The sequence below is a fragment of the Cucumis melo genome, chromosome 2, assembly GCF_025177605.1.
Source record: "Cucumis melo cultivar AY chromosome 2, USDA_Cmelo_AY_1.0, whole genome shotgun sequence".
NCBI lineage: Eukaryota > Viridiplantae > Streptophyta > Magnoliopsida > Cucurbitales > Cucurbitaceae > Cucumis > Cucumis melo.
The window spans coordinates 4,252,527-4,278,213 of record NC_066858.1 but is presented as its reverse complement, the minus strand read 5'-3'; the positions used below and the strand labels follow the sequence as shown (position 1 = coordinate 4,278,213).

General features: G+C 35.9%; 1 protein-coding gene and 1 long non-coding RNA gene across 7 annotated transcripts in view; both read left to right on the top strand.

Moving 5' to 3' along the window:
* Positions 1–15,384, top strand: part of LOC103492490 (callose synthase 3) — a 38,053-nt gene extending 22,669 nt beyond the window's left edge. For all 6 annotated transcript variants that reach the window (XM_008452890.3, XM_051081460.1, XM_008452886.3 and 3 more), the window contains 24 exons: positions 77–126; positions 222–308; positions 4,088–4,222; positions 4,340–4,434; positions 4,576–4,660; positions 4,757–4,917; positions 5,304–5,427; positions 5,513–5,613; positions 5,707–5,836; positions 7,242–7,393; positions 8,750–8,859; positions 8,990–9,115; positions 9,210–9,278; positions 9,395–9,584; positions 10,146–10,296; positions 10,457–10,576; positions 11,310–11,428; positions 11,554–11,637; positions 12,302–12,414; positions 12,493–12,722; positions 12,854–13,657; positions 13,748–13,798; positions 14,122–14,307; positions 14,826–15,384. In XM_008452890.3, the coding sequence (XP_008451112.1) occupies positions 77–126; positions 222–308; positions 4,088–4,222; positions 4,340–4,434; positions 4,576–4,660; positions 4,757–4,917; positions 5,304–5,427; positions 5,513–5,613; positions 5,707–5,836; positions 7,242–7,393; positions 8,750–8,859; positions 8,990–9,115; positions 9,210–9,278; positions 9,395–9,584; positions 10,146–10,296; positions 10,457–10,576; positions 11,310–11,428; positions 11,554–11,637; positions 12,302–12,414; positions 12,493–12,722; positions 12,854–13,657; positions 13,748–13,798; positions 14,122–14,307; positions 14,826–15,074 (3,722 nt within the window). In that variant the 3' untranslated portion in view covers positions 15,075–15,384. The remainder of the gene's footprint in view (positions 1–76; positions 127–221; positions 309–4,087; positions 4,223–4,339; positions 4,435–4,575; positions 4,661–4,756; positions 4,918–5,303; positions 5,428–5,512; positions 5,614–5,706; positions 5,837–7,241; positions 7,394–8,749; positions 8,860–8,989; positions 9,116–9,209; positions 9,279–9,394; positions 9,585–10,145; positions 10,297–10,456; positions 10,577–11,309; positions 11,429–11,553; positions 11,638–12,301; positions 12,415–12,492; positions 12,723–12,853; positions 13,658–13,747; positions 13,799–14,121; positions 14,308–14,825) is intronic.
* Positions 15,385–17,833: 2,449 nt separating this feature from the next.
* On the top strand, positions 17,834–19,311 carry LOC127148149 (uncharacterized). The gene is made up of 5 exons (XR_007818904.1): positions 17,834–17,927; positions 18,013–18,114; positions 18,203–18,637; positions 18,722–18,783; positions 18,871–19,311. It is a non-coding gene; the product is annotated as an uncharacterized LOC127148149 (long non-coding RNA).
* The last annotated feature ends 6,376 nt before the right edge of the window (positions 19,312–25,687 follow it).

Sequence of the window (25,687 nt, the reverse complement as noted above, 5' to 3'; positions counted from 1 at the left end):
GGTGACAGAATTATATATGCAAAGGAGTTGTTCCCTTCCAACTTTGATGCTCTAATATTTGTTTGGTTCTCTGCAGCAAAAAACAATATTGGCGTTGTCATTGCACTCTGGGCTCCTATCATTCTTGTATGAATTTTGTCCATCTCAACATGACATTTTCTTTTTCACTTTTTGCTTTGTCTAAATTTGTGTTCTGCCCTAATGAGCTCGAATTTTTTCAGGTTTACTTTATGGATGCACAGATTTGGTATGCCATATTTTCCACGTTATTTGGTGGTATTTATGGTGCATTTCGTCGCTTGGGAGAGGTTTGTATAGCTTTTTAAGGCTTATTTTGTAACGACCTAACTCCTTATACTAAACTAAGGTGATTACTATTAAAATAAATAACAAATTTTGAATTTTAAAAGAAAAAGAAGAAAACTAAATTCTTAAATAAATGAATTCAAAATACTCGTTCATAAATCATATTTTGGAAAAATAGAAATAAGTGCTAAGTAAACATAGTCCTTCTTTAGGCCATATCTAACTTTTAAAGAAGATAACATAAAAATAATTAACGAATCCCGATAAATTCTAATAAAATACTAAAAATCAAAATATTGAAAGGTGGAAGCAACGTAATTCTCCAATGGCAAGTTACAGATCCTTCTTGTCATTCGCCAACTTTCCTCTACCTTTGCTTGAAATATTAAATATAAAAAAGAGTGAGTATAAATATATACTCAACAAGGGACCCACTACTAGTCCAGTTAGGTGTTTGTTAACTCCCCATTAGGATTTTGTTAGGAGGTACCCAAAATTATTATGTGTCTGATGGAACACACGCAATCTAGTGATCTGGTAGGAACACTCTCATCTGTCGGTGAACCTAAAGAAACACCTGTGATATCGGGTTGTGAGTGGTCCCTTGGACCACTCATAAACATGACATGACAGAGTGGTGGTCCTGGTGGTCCTGTTGAACACACCCAATTATAAATCTACGAGAAAGTGGTGATCTCGAGGGACGCCATACATGTAGGTACACAACCTTAATGGCCAAAGTTAACAGAACATCACAGTCCATAGCATGTAGCAACATCATAAACATAACATGAATATCAATAAAGTCCTTAATCATGTGATTAATATATCATGCATCATAAACATATCGGTCATCAATTATAACACATTATGTATCTTAGCTACATCAATGTATAAAAGAAAATACATGCAAGCTCTTAGTTTCTTTTTCATTTGAGGTCTAGTAGTTGAATCTCTTTCGAAAGAGATTAGCTTAAAATTTACTCCCTAAGTTGATAGTTAAGAATTTTCCAAATAGACCAATCAAACATAAACAAAATTGAATTAATAATTTTGTCAACCAATCCTCCAAATATTTACTTAGGCTTTCAAACTTACCCAAAGTTGAAACCAATTCAACCTTATCGGGAGAATACCACAATTTGCTCCAAAAACTAGTCAACAATCTTCAAAGAAAAATAATCCACTTTAAATCAAAAATTTAAATTACGTAGGACCAAAAATAAATATTTCATGGACATATCAAAACCCAATCATCGACGGTAGGAGACGACCAATGGCGTAAAGGAAGCATTTGGGTAAGTAAGAAACGAACAGAGACGATTGGACGCGTTTGGCTAGGCACAACAAAGGAAGTGGTTTGGAAACATGAAGGGACTAACGACTTTTGATTGGCATGACGAGGCTGGGGTTCCTTCCGTGCAGTGGCTAGGGCTTCCACGAAGTAGATGATGAAATTCTATTTTTCTCTAATTTGGCATGCTTCCCAATTCTTTATGTAACAAATAAATCGTAATAATATTAATAAGGGAAATTGCATCCGATGACAAAAAAATTTAGAAAAAAATAGCCTATAACATCTCTTTTTTGCATATTGCGAATATGACAAATATGACAAGTAATTAATGATATCAAACGGTTATCAGAGAGCTATTAGAGGGTTATCATATGGTTATCCACTTTTAAATTTGCTACTTTTGAAAATATAGTGACATAAATCCTATTATCATAAATTCTTTTGCTATTTCTGCAAATGTCTCTATTAATAATAGTATCCTATTATTATTAATATTTCATAGTTCATTTTCCTTCTCCAACAAATAAATCTAATCTCTCCCTTCATTAATTATTTCCCAATCAATCAACTTTATTCTCTTCCCCAATAAAAATTTATCTTTCCCACCAATAATTTTACTTCTACAAATATAATTATCTTTTTATTTTCCATAATAATTATATATATATATATAACCCCATATATAATTATCAAATTTCTAACAAAATTCCACTCTTCAATCTAATTAAATAAACACTAAAAAATTATTCAATTAAATTTAATTTCAACAACATCAACAGTCCAAATCTAATAATTAATTAAATATTCTACAAACAAATATTTATTAATTCTAATTGCACAAAACTATAAATTCTAATCAAATATCTCAAAATAACACCCAATAGTTTTAACATAATTAAACAAAATTAAGATAATTAAGTTCAATAATACCTTAATTTTTGGGGCGTTGCATATTTTTTCTCCTCTTTTTCTTATAAAAATCAAGAATGCACATATATCAAAACAAAAATGAAGTAACAGCTAAAGGCAGGAAAGGATCTGCCTCCTTGCTCCTACAAAGCTAACAAAGAAGAGTTCCTCAGTGTTAAGAGATCATTGAGATATTGTTATTGCATAAGAATCTTCTGTCTGTTGCACCACCACCATCAGCGTGATGTCATTATTTGTACACTTTTACAAAAAACATCGAAGGACGATTTTTTGTCTTAAAATGCCTTTTGTGATCCCTTTCCATTCAAATGCAGCAGAACTGTGCCCTAGCTGCACAGTTCTACAAAATCTTAGGCTTTCCTTTCGAGTACCAATCCTTCAGTACCTGTAGAAGTCGTTTTGTGCAGAATACTGACAAAACAATTCCTTTTTTATAAAACCCTAGCTGTTGTTGACTACGAATTTTGAAGGATAAATATTATTCAAGTTGTTTCCTTACATGAGGGAAAGGCCCCTTAATATAGAGTTTTAATACAAGTGGTATAAAAGGAAATTAACCTAGACCTTTAACCAATTATTCAACTCGCCCCATTCTTCTTACATCACCAGCCCTCTGAGGTGGTGAAAGGGAGCCTATGTATTTTTTTGGTGCTCCTGCTCCTGCACCTTCAGTTTCTTGTTTTATTTTTCACTTTGGGTTTTCTAAACTTTGCACTTCTTGGGCAAGGGCCTGAATGCTACGTTCTTTTTGTAGTTTCTATACCTTTACTTTTGTTTTATTTTTTCACTTCAGAATTTATCGTAGTCTTCTTTTTCCTTTTTTTAGAAAACTTTTTTTTATCTTTTTTATTTTAGTTTTAGAAAATGGAGAAAGGGCAGTTTTATCTAATTCTCTTACAGTGTTTCAGTAAAGTTGAATCTCCTCTCTTCCTGTTAAGATTCCTTGGCCTGAAACTCAGAAAAATTTCAACAATAGCAAAAATAGAGACGGTACTTTGCTCAATAAATATTGCAATAAAATCAATGTTCCGCAAGATAGCAAAGTCTAGCAAAAAAGAATTCAAATGGAAATTAAGACAAACACATAAAACAGTGACCAGCTCCTTTGAGAAGGCTGGAATCCTCTCCCAAAAAGCCTCTAGCAGCTTTTACTCAAAATAAGACCTAGGGCTTCAAACCCCAAGCATTCCTTATTTATAATAACAGTCAAGTGGGTCCCGCAGCCTTTCCTCTCCTCTCAAATTATCTGTCCTGAAGCAGCCTCAGGTATATTTCCTCTCTTGCCCCTTCTTTTATAGGTATGCAGAATTGGGGGTTTAACACTTCCATTGAAATAATGATATGAGACCAATGCTTGAAATACATGACAGAAAACAAAACCAAAAAATTCAAAATTTCAACAATTCAATGCAAGAGGATACAATGATTACAATCTAAATCACCACTAAATTTGAAAACTTAAATGGATGAATAATGGTAAAGTAGAAAATGCTATATGCCTTTTTGTTTGTTCTTTCCTTCCACTCTTTAAGGAAAGTGTTCTTACTGTTTCAGATTCGTACGTTGGGAATGCTCAGGTCTCGTTTTGAGTCTTTGCCAGGAGCTTTTAATGCCTGTTTGATTCCAGAGGAACAGAGTGAACCGAAGAAGAAAGGACTTAAGGCTACTCTTTCCCGAAACTTTTCAGTAGTCAGTTTTTCTGCCTTAAACTTCCTAGTTTTTCAATTCTTTTCTTTGTCCTGAGGTTTGGCATGCCATTTCCTTTTTCTCATTTTTCTTTTTTTAAAAATTTTGGCTATTCTGCAGATTTCGTCTAACAAAGAGAAAGAGGGTGCTAGATTCGCTCAACTGTGGAATAAAATAATCAGCAGTTTTAGGGAGGAAGATCTTATAAGTAATAGGTAAACTTATAAGATTAAACCCATAATGGGTTTGGGTTGTCCTTATCTTCCTTCAGTCCTTTGCTCTTGCTAGCGATTCTATGCAATTCTTTGAATTTTCTATGTGAACATGTCATTGGCTTAAGATATTAAATATCACAGGGAAATGGACCTTTTGCTTGTTCCTTATTGGGCAGACACTGAATTAGGCCTGATGCAGTGGCCTCCATTTCTTCTTGCTAGTAAGGTCCGTGTGCTGCTGTCAATCTTTTTTGTGGACCTTAGTTGTTGGAAAAATGTGTGTGGGTTAATGACTGAGCAGTGTTTATTGTTTTTTGTTTAGATTCCAATAGCATTAGACATGGCTAAAGATAGCAATGGAAAGGACCGGGAGCTGAAAAAGCGAATTGCTGCTGACAGCTACATGTCCAGTGCTATTCGTGAATGTTATGCATCATTTAAGAAGATAATTAAACATTTAGTTCAAGGTGCTCGTGAGAAAGAGTAAGTCTTTAGTTCGAGATATAATTAAATTTACCTTCTCCCACGAGTTTGTACTTTGAGTCAATTGGTGATTTAAGATGAATTAGACTTGATGGTCTAGGGAGGTTTTGTGTTCGAACTCTTGCAATGTTATTTACTCTACAATTAATATTGAATTCAACTTGTTGGGTCTTTCACATATTTCAAGGCTATAAGAGAGAGGAAGTGTTAGATGGTATAATTAAATTTACCTTCATCTACAAACTTAAGTTTTTGGGTCAATCGGTATTTTAAGAGATTTTATTAAGAAACATATCGATTATACAAGCAGATATTAACTGGTTTCTAATTAGTAACTACCCCCTTCTTGGTATTGTATGTTTAACCCACTATGTGAATTTTACCAGGGTTATAGATTATATATTTACTGAGGTGGACAAACACATAGAAGAGGATTCCCTAATAAGTGAGTTCAAGATGAGTGCTCTTCCAAAGCTCTATGATCGCTTTGTCAAGCTTACCAAGTATTTGGTAATGTTTTGCTATTAGCCCTATTTATCCATTTTGATTCATTGAGGTCTGTGCAATCTAACTGTGTAATATCTTCAAACCTCAGTTGGATAACAAGCAAGAGGACAAGGATGCTGTAGTGATTTTATTTCAGGACATGCTTGAAGATGTAACAAGAGATATCATGAATGAGGATCATATATCCAGGTGTTGTGTCTAAATTTTGTGATGTCTCAGAAAAATAGTCTCTTAATATTTTTTTTTCATATATCATGTATCTTACGTGAAACTTTTAAATAGTTTGCTTGAAACACTCCATGGAGGATCTTGGCATGAAGGAATGACTTCATTGGACCAGCAATATCAACTATTTGCATCCACTGGAGCCATAAAGTTTCCTGTTGACCAGACAGAAGCATGGAAGGAAAAGGTCGGTGCTTGATGAAATATTCATGCGTCTTTTTCTTTTTCCCAGTGAAGGAAGCATTTAAAGCATGCCTCTCTGCCATCGTACTTTTACGATGATGGATTTCCTAAAATACAAAAATATACTATGACATCTTTTGTGACTGCTTTGGTTTTGGGCCTTAGCCTTTTTTTTCTTTCATACATCAATGTAATTTTTTCTTATAAAAAACATTCCATCACAAGAAAATGGTAAAAATCAACGTTGAAAAGCCATGTGGGTATGTCCAAAAGTTTAGGTGTTAATTACTGGGAGAAGAATAAGAAGTCAGGTCAAACGTTTTGATGTTAATGGCAATATGTCCATAGTTCGACAAGTTAAAGCATGTGCTATAAGAAATGCCACAGCTTGTAAAAAATGTCCAGATCTTGTGAAGGAAGAAATTAAAGAGTACATGTCCAAGAAAAAGGAGATTAAAGAACAAAGAAACTTGATTGTGGACATTGACGTAGAAGATTACAGTATCAAGGAAGAAGATGAAGGGTATGTTAGTGTAAACAATAGAGCAACACCAAGTGGCCTTGAATCTTTTCAAATGGCCGATCAAATACAATAGAGCATTAAAATGTCGATACAACCTTCGAGATATCATTGACCCCATCTCTTTAAAAGATATTGATGATAGTAACGGATGGTTGATTGGAAGATTGGATGATGATTCTGAGGAGGAGGATGAGCCGGTATTTGACGATGATACTTTAACGTGGGGTGATGTTTCAAGAGCTGCGGGGGCAAAAGAACCAACTTACTATTCTAGAGCTAGCACCTTGAGAGCAAAGACTAATGTTTCATGTTCATCCTCGTCTACCACACAACCCACACCCAAATAAGTAAATTTGGATGACTCTGATTTGGAAGAAGAAGATGTCGATGGCTATAAGTCCAACGAAGGAGTGAATGAAGACGAGGATCAATTTAGTGATGATGTGTTTGATCTTTAGGAATGAACTTTTATTTTGATTGTTGTTGAATGCTGACTAGTTTCTGTTGTGTTTTGCTTTTTAGGTAGAAAACTAATATTATAATATTTTATACATTAGAGTCAAGTCTCATTTCCACCTTGGAAATATACTTATATTTTATACATTGTTGCTCCTTTCAATTTTGTAGATATATATGTATACATACACACACACATATATTCTTTATATATAATGTGCCTTGCGCCTAGGCTCCATAGGGTAACTTGTGCTATTGACCATGAGGTAGAAGTTTAAATCACCCCACCCATTGTGTTATTGAACTAAACAAAAAATATAAAGCAGCTGGGAGGGGTTCACATATACATAGTTAACCAGAAAATTTAACAGTTTATTTTCTGTGGACTAGCTTATGCCATGAAGTGTAATGGGTATACTTCTATGTTCAGATTAAACGACTCTATCTATTGCTTACAACCAAGGAATCTGCTATGGATGTACCTTCCAACTTAGAAGCAAGAAGGCGTATCTCTTTCTTCTCAAATTCATTGTTTATGGACATGCCTGCTGCACCTAAAGTCCGGAACATGCTTTCTTTCTCGTAAGCCTTATTCATTTGTTACCTTGGTTGTTATTTTATTCTTTATTTGATTGCATTCCTTTGATTTTGTTCTTTTGAAATGTTATGAATCTATTTAGAGATGTAACTTTTGGTTGAAGAAATGAAAAGAGATTAATGCTTAAAAGATATAAACTTGTGAAGGGAATGAAAGGGGAAAAAAAACTACGAAACAAAATACAAAGTAATTATAAACGCTTTCCAATTCAAATATGTTCTGAAAAGAGCAACCAAAAAGGAGATTAGAAAGGGCAAACTTTCCGGTGAATTTGCTTTCCTCTGGTTGCTAATATCTATTCGTGGAAACTAAGAACATCTGTGGTCTAAGAAGAATAGGGGTTAATTGATGAAGCCAGGCATAGAGTACAAAGCGAACTATGCTTTTGCTTTTTACTAAAGAATAGTGGTTAATGGGTAATTAGTTAACATTCTCGATTAATTTCTTTTTTATCCCCACTTGTGATAAACTCTATAAAGGGAGTCTCCCTCTCTTGTATGAAGCACATTATTCATTCTAATAAAAGATTCACAATCTTGATTCTTGGAAGATTACTACTTGTGGTTACTTAGGCTATATCAATTTGTGATGGGGATATAGTGCAGCTCGAACAGTAAAGTCTTGTGCAATGAATGCATAAGAGGGCAAAGAGTGCCTGCGTTGAACTACTAAGAAAATAATTACCCTAACAGTGCTAAAGCTTCAATCTGTAAATTAAAAGTTCTTTAAAATACTGAATTGCAGTTAAATTCAATTTGTGGACAACAATTGATTGGTTGGTCCTAGCTTGAGGGGGTTTCTTGTTACCCCTTTTCTTTTTTTTCTTGGGGTCTTGGCTATGCTTGTATATTCTTTGATTTGATCTATGAATTTATGGATTTTGATTAGAAAAGAAGTTTTTGTTTTACAGCTCTCCAAGTAATGATCAACATTGTGTCGGTTCTAGTTCTAGTATACTGAGTGTTGCAAACTTTCACCCCTAATCTGCTTTGTGTATGACCTTTCCCACAGAATAGGGCTGTTGTCCTTTAAGTGAAGGATGATGCATTTGTACCGTGGTCAATTTTTCTTAGAATTTATAGCTACTGTGAAGTGCAATTTTCATTTCAATTGGGAAAAAATAGAAATATTCCTTCCCTTATTCTGTAGTTTTCTTTCAATATTACTTTCACATACTCCTCGCCCTTATAGTATTTTATATTTCTTTTTTCCTTTTTCAATTACTGATGTATAGGTGGGGAGTTTTTCTTTACTAAGTTAGACAGTTTGCTCCTTTTTATTCATGGGGCCTGTTTCATTTTCTCCTTATTTGTTTGCTGATACCGTGACGTTAAACTTAGTGTTCTAACTCCATACTACACGGAGGAGGTTCTCTTTTCATTGCATGATCTAGAAGAGCCAAATGAGGATGGGGTCTCAATTCTCTTCTACCTGCAAAAGATATATCCAGGTCTTATTTTTTGTTTTTGTTTTTGTTTTTTTTTTTTTTTTTGTGTTCTTATACTGCTACTTCTGCTGTTATTCCCATGTTCAATTTCTGTTCAGTTTCCTTGAATGAATTTTTTTATATATATCTTTAGATGAATGGAAAAACTTCCTTGAAAGAGTAAAATGCTCTGGTGAAGAGGAATTAAAAGGAGTAAATGAGCTTGAGGAAGAACTTCGACTCTGGGCATCCTATAGAGGACAAACATTAACAAAAACAGGTTCTCACTCCTTCCTTTTGTCAGATGCACTGCATTTTAACTCTCTTTATGAAATGTTGTTCTGCATCTAACACCGTGTTTAATTGATGCCTAGTAAGAGGAATGATGTATTACCGAAAGGCTTTAGAGCTTCAAGCTTTTCTTGATACTGCTGAGGATCAAGGTACCCATTTCAAATGCTTTTTTTTTTTTTTTGAATCTAAGTTCGAAAGTTTGCTGTTTATTTGTTTTAAGCTTCTCTTTTATTTTCTTCTAACTTTGATTTTATTCTTTTTGAAGACCTAATGGAGGGTTACAAGGCGGTGGAGTTGAACTCGGAAGAAAATTCTAAGGGTGATAGGTCCTTATGGGCACATTGTCAGGCAATATCAGACATGAAATTTACCTATGTGGTGTCATGTCAGCAGTATGGGATTCAAAAGCAATCTGGTGACGCTCGTGCCCAGGACATTTTGAAACTAATGACAAAGTATGTGTGGGACTATTTCCATAAAACTTCTTTAAAAACTGTATTTTAGAAACCATTAAATAAAAGTCTACTTGTATTTCAAAACTTTTTGTTTTTTTACTTCATGTCTTTGTTTCCATTTATTGGTATAAGAAACTTGAATCACATTAAGTCAATAGAAGGAAAAAAGACTGAAAAATGAAAAAAAAACCCAAAGGAGAGCTTTCCAAATGCTTTGGCCGATAATTACAAAAGAATTTATTATGTCTAACACATTATCCATTTATTTTAAAGTTTCAATTCACTCTTAATTTCTTTTAAAGTTTTAAATGTAATTTAGTTAATTGTTTACAGGTACATATGTTATCCATAAAAAAAAATTGAAAATTTGAGATGTCTCCATTTTCTCCACTTACGTTATTATCCATATAAAAACACATGAAAATTATTTTAGAACAACTATTTTGAATGAAGCATCAAGTGTATTTATGTCTGACAAATTTGAAGTATAGCCTTTAGGCAATATCAACCTGGGTACTTCTTGATATGGATTGTAGTTAACGCCAAATATATTTGTTGCAGGTACCCATCCCTTCGAGTGGCATACATCGATGAGGTGGAAGAGCCTAGTAAAGATAAATCTAAGAAAAACCAGAAGACATATTATTCATCTCTTGTGAAGGCTGCTTCACCCAAATCTATTAACGATACTGAACATGTGCAATTGGATGAGGTATTTGGTTAAAATAAGTGTGATTGCATCCTTGGGTTCAGTTTGGCATGGTTATAGTTGTTGATGTTGATCTTGTGGTCTAGTTTCATGCTTAAATATTTTTTTATTTTATTTTTCCTCAATATTATTCACAAACTGAGCTCTAAAAATTGTCATACAGATTATTTATCAAATAAAGCTCCCTGGTCCTGCTATTTTGGGTGAGGGAAAGCCAGAAAATCAGAACCATGCGATAATATTTACACGTGGTGAGGGCTTGCAAACAATAGACATGAATCAGGTAAGTTCAGTTAAATATAATGGATTTTCTTCTTACAATGTGTTGATTGGAAGCTCAACGCTTCTGAAATTTTCACTACGAAGTCTACCTTTCATAATGTAACCAAAAGATCTCCCACTATGGCCTTTCCCCTGGTGTGCACTATTTGGAAGACTAAAGTCTGGAAAAAGGTTAAATTCTTCTTATGGTCCCTAGCTTATGGAAGCCTTAATACTTATGAAGCTCCAAAGAAAGCTTCATTATGCCTCCCTTAGCCCATCTATGTGCTGCCTTTGCTTTAAAAATGAGGAGACTTTGGACAACTTATTTTTGCACTGTGAATTTGCAATGAAAGGCTGGTCAGAATTTTCAATCTGAATTTCTGTCTCCCTAGCAAGATTGATAGTTGGATGCTTGATGGGTTCAATAGCAAAGCTATTCGTCCAAAGAGTAACATCCTCTGGAGATGTGTTACTCGATCTCTTCAGTGGAGCATTTGGAATGAGAAAAATAATAGAGATCTTTATGATAAATACGATTCTTTTGATTCTTTTTGGAATATGGTTCAACACACAGCTTCTTGGTGGAGTACCAAACACTTGTGTAATTATAGTCTTTCTATGATTTTCAACAATTGGGAGGCCCTTATATGCCAGTTCTTCTCTGGGAGGGCCCGTTCATCCCCTTGCCCATAGACTTTTTTTTTGTTCTCTTGCATATATCTGTTTCTTATCCAAAATATTGTTGTTTGTAGGATAACTACATGGAAGAAGCAATGAAGATGAGGAACTTGCTGCAAGAGTTTCTTAAAAAGCATGAGGGTGTTAGATACCCCTCTATTCTTGGACTTCGAGAGCATATATTTACTGGAAGGCAAAATCTCTCTCTCTCTCTCTCTCTCTCTCTCTCTCTCTCTCTCTCCTGATCCATTACTTTCATTTGTTTTCCTCAAGGCCAGTTTGTGCTGTATTCATTGTAGTTCTTGTTTCTGAACGCAGTGTTTCATCGCTTGCTTGGTTCATGTCTAATCAAGAAACTAGTTTTGTTACCATTGGTCAGAGACTTCTAGCCAACCCTCTGAAGTAAGTTATCCTCTTCTTTTTTTGTATGTTTAGTTTGATAATATACTGCTTGAGCGTGGAACTGTTTCAAATGAGGGTCTATGATTTAGTTTGCAAAGCTTTAAGTTTTCTGCATCTCAATCAGATTTTGAATCGCTCATATATTTTGTTCCTAGCCAGCTGAAAAGAATCTAGTAGTGATGTTTATTGACATTTAGAAATTATGTACAGTTTCGGTCTACAACTTATAATACCTATCTCTCTATGTCACGGATATAAAGGTTCTTATAAAATAGAACCAAGTAGTATCTGGGGGAAATTATGATACTCAATAGTCAAGACTCTTGAGGGATTGTCTTGCTATTGTTTTTTTTCTACCTGATGCATGTCTCACTATGGTTATTACTCGGTTGAAGTATAGTCAAGAATTTAGCCTTGTGACAGCAGCGCCTCTGAGGGTAATACTTGGAAGTTGATGAAGCCAAAACTTTTAATCTGCTCATGCTGTATAGACTCATGATTTTCCTGATACGGTTGTCTTCATTCAGTTGTGTATTGATTATGACTATTAGAAAGATGTTTATGAATTTGCTCTGCGTCGTCCATATATTGACAATTTTGATTGCATTCTTAAATCAAGTTCTGTGACATTTTTTAAACTGTTTTTGTATTTTTGTTTGTCTAGAGTTCGTTTCCACTATGGACATCCAGACGTGTTCGATAGGCTCTTCCACCTAACTAGAGGGGGCGTCAGTAAAGCTTCAAAGGTTATCAATTTGAGTGAAGACATATTTGCTGGTATGAAATGATTTCTCTTTAAACTCTTTAGAATGATTTTGAGTTTACCAAGCTTTTAATGCATCTACAAAATTTCAGGTTTCAATTCAACTCTCCGTGAAGGGAATGTCACTCATCATGAGTACATACAAGTTGGAAAAGGGAGAGATGTGGGTCTTAATCAAATTTCAATGTTTGAAGCCAAAATAGCAAATGGGAATGGGGAACAGACATTAAGTCGTGATATATACCGTCTTGGACATCGATTTGACTTCTTCCGAATGTTATCTTGTTATTTTACAACTATTGGGTTCTATTTTAGTACTCTGGTACGAATCGTGTTCTTTATCCTTTTGCACTACTTAAATGTACATTAATTTTTTGATGCATATTGATATGTGGTTATATTTCTACTTTTTCTTCACTTTCCGCTGCGTCTTTATGATGTCTCTTCTTGCAGATAACTGTCCTCACAGTATATGTGTTCCTTTATGGTCGTCTTTATCTTGTTCTTAGTGGACTTGAAAAAGGTTTGAGCACTCAACCAGCAATTCGAGACAATAAACCTCTGCAAGTGGCCCTTGCTTCTCAATCTTTTGTCCAAATTGGATTCTTGATGGCCTTGCCTATGCTGATGGAGATTGGTTTGGAAAGGGGATTCCGCACTGCATTGAGTGAATTCGTATTGATGCAATTACAATTAGCTCCTGTCTTTTTTACTTTCTCTCTTGGGACAAAGACCCACTATTATGGCAGGACTTTACTTCACGGAGGTGCCAAATACAGGCCTACAGGTCGTGGATTTGTGGTGTTTCATGCCAAGTTTGCCGATAACTACAGGCTCTACTCCCGTAGCCACTTTGTCAAAGGTCTCGAGCTCATGATTCTACTTCTTGTGTATCAGATATTTAGCCACACTTATAGAAGCGCACTCGCTTATGTGTTGATTACCGTATCTATGTGGTTTATGGTTGGCACATGGTTGTTTGCTCCCTTTCTATTCAATCCTTCTGGTTTTGAGTGGCAAAAGATTGTCGACGATTGGACAGATTGGAATAAATGGATAAGTAATCGTGGTGGAATTGGTGTTCCACCTGAAAAAAGTTGGGAGTCATGGTGGGAGGAAGAACAAGAGCATTTACGCCACTCTGGAAAGCGAGGCTTAGTAGCTGAAATATTACTAGCTTCTAGGTTCTTTATATATCAGTATGGTCTCGTCTATCATCTTAGTATTACTCAGCGAACAAATACTAAAAGTTTCCTGGTAAATCAACTGCTTCATTTTCTATCCACCTTATTTATATTTAAAAGTTTAGGAATATCATCATTAATTATTGTTCCTTTTTTATTACAGGTGTATGGCATTTCATGGCTGGTGATCTTTTTAATATTGTTTGTAATGAAGGTGAGTTGCTGAAGGTTTCGCACATGAGCAAATGATATATCTGATCCATGCTTGATTTTTCAAGTCATCTTTAAAAGTCTGACTACAATTCATTTTAGCCTTTGGAAGAAAGAAAAATATTTTAAAACTATAGTTGTCTACACTTATCAGGGTGAAATCATGTACTTACCATGGAAGAAAAGGAAACTTTATACTTATATACATGTATTCTACATGGTAATTAATGTTTGCTATTCTAAGGGGAATTCAGATAAACTAACTTGCTATTTTTCTCAATTTTCTTTCACAACATTAACTCGATATTGTTTTCCTACTTTTTTCAGACTGTTTCGGTTGGAAGGCGGAAGTTTAGTGCAGATTTCCAGCTTGTGTTCCGTTTGATCAAGGGTTTAATTTTCCTAACATTCGTCTCGATTCTCGTCACCTTGATTGCTCTTCCTCACATGACGGTGCAAGATATCATTGTTTGCATTCTTGCTTTCATGCCAACTGGTTGGGGCATGCTTTTGGTAAGTTCATTAGAACATTGATTTTGTCTTTACCTCCTAATTTCATTTTTGAAGCCCTGGTTTTAAGTTTTATCAATTGGTCTCTCTATTTCAGTTTTATTTTCCCCTATTACTGTTAGAGGGTAATTGGTTATTATAGTTTGTTTGGAGGGGTGAATAGGTTATTATAGTTTGTGGTTATTACATTTGTGGGTTATAATAATCAATCTTTGCAAACTATTCTAGTGTGGGTTATAATAGCATGTTTTGGGAATACCGACTATTTTAGTATGCAAAGGATGAGAGAGGATGGTTAAAAATGGTAAAAACAATGGACAATGAGAATGTTCAAATAGTTTTATTGTAGCAAAGTGTGAGTTGTAATAATTGAGAACTTTAACTATTATAATAGGATATCCAAATATTGAGTGAGCTATAATAATCTACTCCACTCAAGGCAAGGCAAGTTGTAGGTCCAAATGCCCCTTAGTGTTAAGCATGAATGCCTAGATCTCACCCTCCATCTCTTCTGTTTCCAGATTGCTCAAGCATTGAGACCACTTGTTGTGCGAGCTGGATTCTGGGGATCTGTAAGGACACTAGCTCGTGGCTACGAGATCGTCATGGGTTTGCTTCTCTTCACTCCTGTTGCATTCCTTGCCTGGTTTCCATTTGTTTCAGAATTCCAAACCCGTATGCTCTTCAACCAAGCATTCAGCAGAGGTTTGCAGATTTCTCGTATTCTTGGTGGTCATCGGAAGGATCGTTCGTCCCGAAACAAAGATTAGTAACATTGTAAGCCAACAATTACCTTTTGTCAATTCCTTGAATGCACATGTATGTTGCATTGAGAGGCTTGTTTATATCATTAGTCGTTGTAATCAATGGGTAGGTAGTAGAATACACTAGTAGTATTTAATGGCTGCAAATTTTGGTTTTGTTCATATTTTAGTTTACACGACTCGTTCCCCTACCGAAAATGTAATTGCACTAGATTGAACGAATTGTATTTTATGATCATTGATGTTTCTTTGTATTAAAAGACGGTTATTGTGAACCCTATTGAATGGTTTAATTTACCAGCCAAGATTATTGTACGTTTGAATTTGTTTTGATTCTTTTTCATTAGTCAGTTCTGACCCTTTTTTTCTTTCCTGATTTTGATGTAATCAAATTATTATCTATTTTTAACCATGTTTGTCACTTTGGTTGGGTGAATGGTTAAAAGACCAATTTACTCGTCTGGATTTTGATTTTTGATTCTTGTCTTTTTGGCTTGTGGATAGTTGAATTCAATAAGAATTGAAGCATTTATGTTAACTTTGAACTCCCCGTTCTCTGGCAACCTCCAACTTCTCACCTCCTCATCACCCACCATAGGCATCACCCTCGCGCGTCATTCTCCACCACCATCTCCCTCGCTGGTGCCTGGAGCCTGCATTCATCAATGCATATTCTCACTGTTGCTACCATCAGATGACACACATCTTGATTAATTTTCTCCAATCTTCTATTATTTCGTGCCGTTGTAATGTCACGTGCAATATGTCTTGACCCTCCTGTTGTGAGACGTGAACGCAACTTGAGCAGCTCTGACGCCTCCAAGTGAACACCAAAATGCTTAGCCTTAACCTTGAACTTCAGCTTCATTGGCTAGTTTGAACTTAAACCATTTAACTATTAAGTGATAAATATCACAACGTATGATACAAAACAAACTTGTTTAATTACTTAATCATGCAAAGAGTACAAATAGAAGCTTTCTTTATCAATAAAGAGTTAAAACAAAGGCTTTAGGTCTCCAACGCCTTCTCTGAATCTAAATTAAGAACGCCTAGCTTAACATTTTAATGCCTTGTTGCTTGCCTTACACTTCCTTAACTTGGCCTTAATGCCTTATTGTTATCTGGGAAAGAAAAACTTAAACCATAAGTCAATAGTAAGTGAGGTTTTAGAAAACCTTTTTGAGCATACTATTACGTAAATACATTTTCTATAAACATGTTCCTTTACGCTTCATCGAAACATAAAACACACATTAGCTTTTTTTATTAATTTCTCCTAGAACGTGAATCATTCCCACGCATAGACTAATGTGATGACTGCATCATTATCAGCATTCCTAGGAGAATTTTTCAGTTTATTTTCCGTTGCTTAGGCTGATAACTCAATACGTCTTTCAACGCATTGGCCAACTTCTCACTGCCATGTGTTCCCTACCCCATGGTTGCTTTGACTCATCATGTGCACATAATAGCTAGCTTATCATAGAAATAAAAACTGATGGTGGTTTACTCGCATACATGCAATTTATATAATCATAAAACTTAACTTAGAACTTTATTTCAAATAATCGTGCTTTCTCATAAACATTAACAGAATTAAACAAGTGTTATACTACGTAACAACACAAGACTTAGAAAGAAAACTTTCAGATGCCCGTTATTCCTTTTAGAAAATCACTGACAAACATATTAAGTTTCCTTCCTTCCTCTAGTCGCCTAACTCCAAGTCTTCTTGCCTTATCGCCTAATGACTTTTAAGCATAACAGCTCTTTAGAAATTCAAAGTAACATTCCTTTATTCCAACCTTAAGTCCTATTTATACTAATCCTAAATTGGATTAGTCATTCTTTAAAATCTCCATAGTTGTCAGCTCCAACTTTATACCTTACACGTGTAGGTCTATTAACTTTCCAGACCATGCTTTAGTTGAAATCCAACACGTAGTCAACTATTTAATCAAGATTAGAAAATTCCTCCAAAATTTCTCAATTCTCTTCCATCGCCAGCTCTTCTCACATTAAAGCACAAAAAAGCCTACTTCCTCATGTTACAAAGTTTGAACGTGTACTTCAACGTGTAGCCTAGCTTCAACATGAACTATTGAAACACCTACTCTTCAAAACAAGCTTTTTATTTTTGACGAGGGTCTTAAACACATTTACCAGCACCCAACACAAAACAGCTCCATCTTATCTTTCCCATCTCCACTACTCTACAACGCACCTCCCTGAAAGAATCCATCCCCCAATCGGCAACAATATGAGTCAAATTTAAGCCTCCACAGTTTTCTCACCGATTTACATTTGAACAAGCTATGTTCTCGAGTCTCTTCTTCACAGCCACATCACACACACCACCTATTCCAGCTATTTTTTTTCTTGTACAAACCTGCATTAGAGGGAATAATGTTGTGAACTATTCTCCACATCAAAATCTTTATTTTTTTCGGAATCTGGGCACTGCATAGGTATTTCCTCCACCATCCTATTTACCGTACTTGTACTTGGCTAGTGTTTCTCGAATGCCAAGTTACATGCACTGCGTGTAGAGAACAAACCATTTTTTTAATAATGCCAAATTCATGTATCCGCCCTATTCATCCATGTATCCATCCAATTGTTTGTATGCACACAATATTTTCATCCCAAAAGAGATGGCTTAGTTTTTCTCCATTCCACTCCCCCTTCTTCATTCATCAACTCACAACTCTTGAACTCTCATCATCTTGCTGCTGAGGTGTAATTATTTTAAAATTATGCAGCCTTGGTAGCGAAGGGTCATCATACACCAGTCTCATCTTCTCTTATAATCCACTAATGTCGCGAAAAGGTTATGCAAACCTTACCGAAGAGACGGTACGCAAGGAATTAGTATATATGAGTTCGAATAATGCAACATGTAATGCGTTAAAACTAATCATAATGTTCTTTCCTTTTTCAGAAAGCAAGTGCATCTAGTGGTGGGTTAATTGATCGTGCTTTAGTATGGGAGAATGCACAAACAACTAAAGATGGAGAGATTCCAAACATAGACACAAAGGAGGTGGCCAATAAAATCAAAAGTACTTTCCTCTTGTAAGGGTGTTTTTTTTTTTGTACTTACTAAAAATACTATAACCTTTCCATGACAGGACAACCTATTTGTTTCAAAATGTGCTACTCATTCAACAGAAGATGTAACTTCTGACATACTATCGCAAGCCATAGGAGGGAATGATCCACCAGGAAGGATTAGAGGGGTGGATCAATATGTCACACCGAGTAAATACTTCCACAATACAAGAGAGAAATGAAAGGTCAATAAAGAAGAAGATTATGATGAAGAGTGAGCGAGAATGGTTGCTCGTATCTTAGAATTGAAAGGGGAATTAATGAACCATAAGAGGGTTCTTAAAGTGGCCACAAAGGGAGAAACTATTGACGAGAGCAAGATCAAGAGTCAAATGGCTTCTAAAAGCATTGACACGTCAGATGATGCGAATGATCATGACACAGAAGAAGAAAATAAACAGGTTCTAGAAGAAGAAGTTGAAATAGAGGACTTGACAATAAAAAATTAAGATAAGGTAAAAGACATCTACTTTTATTTTTTTTACTCAAACGTTATTTTCTAATTATTAAATATTTGATCAATTAACACTTATGTGCAGCGAAGGTTGGTGACGAGAATAAAGATGTTTATGCATTAATTGGGACTTTGACAAATGTGAAGGTCAGTATGAATTTGATTCCTATAGTTTCCAATTTCTCGGACGCAATATATTAATATGCTCATATTTTCTTTCACTGAATATTATAGGATGGAACTTCTTGTCGACTTGCGATTGGGACAAAGGATAATGTCGTCGGTGCTGGAAATGCTTTCGACTACCACATTAACGGTGACAACGTGAAGGTATCAGTGGACATGGTTGTCGATCGTAATTGCTTCGTCCTTGTTCCAACAAAGGAAGATATGACTGCGCTTTCCCAAGAAGTCGGTTCATAGTTGTTACGGCCTCGTCATTTTGTCACTCCTTTAGACGAGAAGGTAATGTGTTTTTAACAGATGGATTTAGTTTAAATATATTTCATATGGATGACATTTTATGTTTGTGATAGATGAAAAGCATGTACCAAGCTGATCCGCCATTACCGTTGTTGACACTGAATACAAAGAGAGCACCAGTTACACTACGATTATTGCTATGGGAACTTGATTATATTGGGTCGAAGATTCAAATTCACGAACCTGCTAATGTTTTTGGGTATCAACGAAAACTTTGCATATTCTCCGAGGCACCCCAAGAATTTTGTCAAATACAACCAATGATTTCTGTGTGGGCAAAGAAAAATCATCTTTAGAGCATGCATTATTTAGGTTACAAAAGTCTACACAAACGCGAAGCTGCCCATTCTTTTTTTGACCGAGACAATGTTTGCTATCCATGTTGGATATTTGACTTCGCGAATGAATCCTGCTTGAATCAACTTGTTGACTTCAACCTTAATCTGGGAATAAGCTCTGGTCGAAAACGTCGTTGTGCTTGCTTAATTGGTCGATACCCTGGTTTAATTGCAAGATGGTGGACTGCTACTTTTGGATCAAGTCTTGGCCTCTCCTTGCACGACCAAATAAAAATGTTCTAATATTCTGTGAGCAAAATCATGTACTTACTCTCCTCTTCACTAGAGAGAGATGTATTATTGAAAGTTGGGTGTGGTTCCTCTATTGTACCAAGGTTTACCTCTTTCAGCTTATCTACGGTAGATTGGCCACCATCCTCTAGACTGTGGGACATCTTTCACGTCTTCTTCAGGAGTTTCGATCTCTAATTCCTCAAGAATGGTGATGTGATGACATGAGGTTTCACCTTCTCTTTGTTCCGAGTCTTCCTTTTCAGGATTAGTTAGTATAACATCATGTCTTTTCACCGTCAAGGAACCTTAACTTGTATTGAGAGTAACAAAAGTTTTTCTTTTCATTCGGGAGGGAACATTGCTACGAATTTCTCTCTCCCTTTACCTCACAAGGAAACTCCTTACCATGGTAATTCTCGATGTATGTATGCTTAATTCGATGTCAAACTGACACGCAAGAACAAATCTTGAAACGTGGGCCTCCATCCCTAATACGATTAAAAATTGGAGCACGAGGTGTTTGTACGTTTTGCTATTTATCCATGCTTAGCCTTTCAAAGGCTAATGGTTTTGTAGTCATGGAGGTTTGACATGTGCCTTTCTCTTTTTTTAAAGGTCGTAGTTAGCCTTTGAAAGATCGATCGTTGGTTAAGCCTAGCTGTTGACTGGTAATCTTTTCTTTATGCCTCTGTCATGCTTAGTCTTTCAAATACTGGGGCTCGTGCAACATGCGGTCTAATTCAGTCAAATGCTGAGGTTCTCTGACTGTCATCTTTTTTTCTTCCATACTCTCAACCTCCTCTACAGTTATATGATAGTTGTCAATCACTTTTTCCTTCTCCTTTCTAGTTATACGAATTGGCTCTGGCGACTTGTATCTGAGTCATTTTCTTGACACGGGTATAACATCTCCTTCCCGTAACAGCTTATTTGGGATTCAGGAGAGCTCAGGTTATTCGTGAATTTTCAAGCTTTTAAACTTGGTGTGAGTTGTGAAGTCATAACCTGCTTTCGCCATCAATTTGTAAGCCTTGGGGTCGAATCCGTCTTTCGTCCACCTTTGAGACAAGCTTGCTTCCGTCAGGTCTATCTTTATTTCTTGCTTAGTTATTTTAGTAAGTGGTGTAGTGAAGCTTTCTTTTAGAACTTCAATGTCACCAACTTTCAAGCCTTGTGGGGACTCTACAAATTGTGACTTACCTTTCTTGCGTCTAGAAAGAGGGACATAGCACAAAATCGATGGGTTTGAAGTCTTTTCATCCATTAAGATCATACTTTTTGTGGTGCTCGTGGATGCTTCACCCTTTCCAGAGTTAAAGGTTCGTGTACTTTCATGTGGTTACCTACTTGCAAGTGATTTCAGCTGTGTAAATTATCTTCTCTGTTTACAAGAGGAATTTCTACAGGCATGGCTTCTGGGCTATTGTCATTCTTCAAATAAAATTTTGCATCTACAAAGTGAGACTCAGCCTCTGAGAACGGGTTAGAGTCGGCCTCACCCTTCTTTATGCCATCTTGATAAAATTTAAAGCACTGATGTAGTGTCGACGTTACTACTCCATTTTCATGAATGCAAGGACGACCGAGTAATAACTTATAAGTGCTCCTCGAGTCTATAACATGAAACAATGCACTAGCCTTTAGGTTACCAATTATGTGTTCTAAACATGTCATACTTGTTACTCTTTGGCTGCCTTGGTTGAAACCTTGAATTATCAGTTTACTATTTGAGAGTTCATCCATCAAGATGTCTAATTGCCTGATAGTCGACTTCGGTATTATGTTGACAGCTAATCCATTATTGATGAGGATCTGATTGACTCTCTGTTCTCAAACTATCCAAAAACATACAAGTGTTTATTGTGAATTTTTCGATCCCAATAGTAAATCCTCATTTGAGAAGTCTATAGACATGCAATAAGGAGCACTCTCATATTTTGCAGTTGGAGCACTCGAACTTGAACCTTGATAGGTCTTTTAACACTTCCTCCTTCTCTAGTGATCTTGGCGGGATGCTTTCTTCCTCCGTTGCGTTAATAGCATGACATGCAACAACTTCTAGGTTTTCATCCTGATGATCACAAAGGAATCTTGTTGGAAAGAAGTCTGCCAAGGTTACTAAGCGCTAAGGTCGAGGGAAATCCTTGTCTTCCTCATGCACAAGCATAGGCTTTCGAGTCTTCATCTTATTCTTTCGAGCCTTATTCCTTCTTTTATAATTTCTGTAGAAGCGAGACTCTTTTCTGGGTTGAAGTCGACTTTCTTTTCTTTTAACGGGTTACAATGATCCACCCTTCATCGTCTTCTTCGATTAATCTTTCTTTTTCTTGAGAATTCCCGGGTGCAACTTCCTAATGAAATTGGACTACTATAGGCTCGAAGGTCCCGAACTGGACCAAGCTTTCCCTTTGCTAAAAAATAAATCTTGGCAAAAGAGCATCTGACATTATCATTACTACAACATGGTTTGTTTGAGCTACCTCCTCCAGGTCTAGCTCAATCTTTTTCTCACAAGCTAACCTTAGAATTAGCTCCTTGAACACAAAACATTTCTCTACTGGGTGACTAATGACCTGATGATACTTGTAGTAGTTGGGACCATTAGCCTTTACTGCTTACTCAGGTCGCTTACATTCTAGCAGCTGGATCAACTGCTTCTCCAGTAGTTGCTCTAGCATGTCAGCAATATCTGAATCAGGAAATGGGTAAACTTTTTCCTGTCTTTCTTTTAAAGTCAGGCGTCATCTCTTGCTTCCATCATCCTTCTTTTCAACTCTCCCTTCTTTTCTTTTGGAGAACTTCAGTGGAGTCGTGTTTACGACCATAGACTCCTTCACAGTGCTCTTCACTATCTTTTCAGCATCCTTCATCTCCTTCTTATCTTTTCTTCATCCCCTTCTTATCTTTTCTTACTTCAGGAATAGGAAAATCCTTAGTTCCTCTGCTAACGATGCTCAATTCCATATGATGAGCGCAAGTTGCTAACTCTTCAAATGTGCGTGGCTTTATTCCTTGTAGAATGTAGAGGAGTCCCCAATGCATGCCTTGGGTGCACATTTCTACAGTCGACAGTTCTTTGAGTCGATCTTTGCAGTCAAGACTTAGAGCTCTCCATTGGTTTATGTAGTTGATGACTGGCTCTCATTTTCATTGTTTTGTGTTTGTAAGCTTCTTCATGCTCATGGTACGTCTAGTACTATAGAAACATTTGAGGAACTCTTTTTCTAGCTGTTCCCAACTCTCAATGACTTTCGGCTCCAGATCGGTGTACCACTCGAAAGCATTTCCTTTCAAGCTTCGAATGAACTGCCTGACAAGCTGGTCTCCTTTTAATCCTACATTCTCACATGTTTCAACGAAGTGGGCAATATGCTGCTTTAGGTTGCCTTTTCCATCGAATTGCTGAAATTTTGGAGGTTGGTACCCAAGCGACATCCTCAAGTTGTCGATTCTCTTGGTGTACAGCTTAGAGTACGTGAAAGAAGTTTGTGGCGGTCGTCCATACTGAGCTCTAATGAAATTCACGATCATATCCTATAGCTTCTGAACTTAGAGAGAAGCAACAAAAATTGATTGTTGTTGTGGTTGATTTTCTTGCACCATATTCTTTCCTTTATCAGTAACTTTGACAACAAGAGTTTGACTTGACTCAGCAGTTTCATGAGTCTGCATCTGCTCTCTCAAAGATGTGATTTCTTGGCCTCGTTCCTCTACAACCTTCATCAGGAGGTTAATTTTCCTCTCCATCTTTGCCATGGCAGCCTCGACCGTTATATTAGCCATCATGATAGACTTCACGTCAGGGTGTGCTTCCTTCTTTGAATTACTAGAGACAGAATCAGAATTATCATACAAAGAATTTTCTTTGACGACAATCCTAGCTGTGAGAGACTCCATTAATTGCTTAAGAATGCTCTGCGCAATGGCAGGACCTTGATCCTGCTTCTGAATGATTCCTTTAGAACGATTGCGGGTGATGAGTCCTGTGTAAGCGTCGCTTGCAACAAAAGATTTGGATGCAACCTTCTTTGATACAATTTATTTTCTTGTAGATTTGGATGACGAGAGAGAGATGAGAGGTAGAGATGTCCCACTAGGCGTGCCAATTTGTTCACACAAGATTTTTGGAGAAATTTGACTTGTGGAGTTGAACTTGTGTTGATGTTGTATTTAAGTTGATTTGATGCGATGTGGTTCGACGAACTTGTGTTGATGTTGTATTTACGTTGATTTGATGCGATATGGTTCGATCTTTAGAATTTGATCCTCTGATTCTCTCTCAACTAGATGCTTATGCTTGATTTGAGGAAGCGAAGCACGTGATATTCTTAAAGTTGGAGTCTTGGAAGAAAGCTTGTATCTTCAAACGAGCTTTAATCTTCGAGGGTGTTCTTGAAGTTGGAGTCTTGGAAGAAAGCTTATATCTTCAAAGGAGCTTCAATCTTCGAGGGTGATCGAGCTTCAATCTTTGAGGATGGTCGACTTCAGGAGTTGAAGGGTCTTCTATCTCTTGGGAGAATTCTCTCTAGACATTCTGGAGTCAAAATTTCCAACCCCCACAAATGAAGAGAACTCCTTTATTATGGAGTTCCTTGGTGGGCATTTATGGACTTGAGCCTGGTCTGGTCCATGGATTATACCCATGAGCTCAATCACACAGATTTGGTTCATATTTAATTTTGGGATAAATTAAGCTTATTGTTAGGCTCAATTGAATTTTAAACCAGGTAAATAATATTTAATTGAACCAAAATAATTAATTTGATCCAATTGTCATGAAAAAGACATGTGACACCATTAGAATTGTCCAATTTGTCTTACATTTAATTTGGGACACATGCCAAATTTTAGTTAATCCCAAATACAATTATTATAGTAAATGACGTGACAATTTGTAATTGGTTCCAAAATTTCTTATTTAACAAATATAAACCACGTTATTTTAATCATATATTTTACATAAAATTTGTATAAAAAGTGAGAAGGGAACAACATGATCGAACAAAGAGGAGCAAATATAGTCATAATATGTCAAGAAGAGGCTATGGGAATTTTGTCGAGGATATGGTAATTAAGAATGTTATAGTATTTTACAAATATTCTTAAATTTAATTATAGCATGCTTAATGATATGCAAAAAATGGTCCTTCCGACCAACAGAATTTTAGACGAGCTAATATGTGGAAAAAAGTTTGGACAGAAAAGAAAAGAAAAAAGAAGGATACATGAACGAAGATGTACAAAAAGTTGTCAATCAAATAGTAAGATTCTAAATGTTACATTTGCATCAAATCACATGAATATATTTTTTTACATATTACTGATCATATTTAACTCATTTTGATGATGAGGTTTTGAATAACAATGCAGACTCACTCTCTAAGAAAGATGAATCACATAATGATATGTTGACTTAAGCTTTGGATACTTGAGAATACGGTAGTTGCTCTAAGAATAAAGTCTAGGAGAAGGTAAAATGTCACCAAGAATAACATTTGATCATTATGTTTATTTGGTGGCATTTTACCTTCTCATAGTCTTTATTCTTAAAGCAACTACCATACTTGAATGTTGGCATATTTTGAATTTTCTCTTCCAATTCTTGAATGCATTCACGAACTACTTCATTTTTATCAATGATTTATTGAGTTGTATCCATCTTTTTTGACTTTCTTGGTTTTTCTTTGTGAAAAATAAATAATAGGTGTAATGAAACCACTAACACCACGTACTTGGCCACTATATTCTCTAGTACCCAAAGCTTGAGTCAACGCATCATTAGGTGATTCATCTTTCTTGGAGAGTGGATATGCATTGTTATTCAAAGTCTAATCCTAAAACGAGTTAATATGATTAGTAATATGTAAAAAAAGTATATTCACGTGATTTGATGAAAATGTAATATTTAAAATCTTACTATTTGATTGACAACTTTTTGTATATCTTTGTTCATGTATCCATTTTTTTACCGAGTTTATTTCACATATTAACTCGTC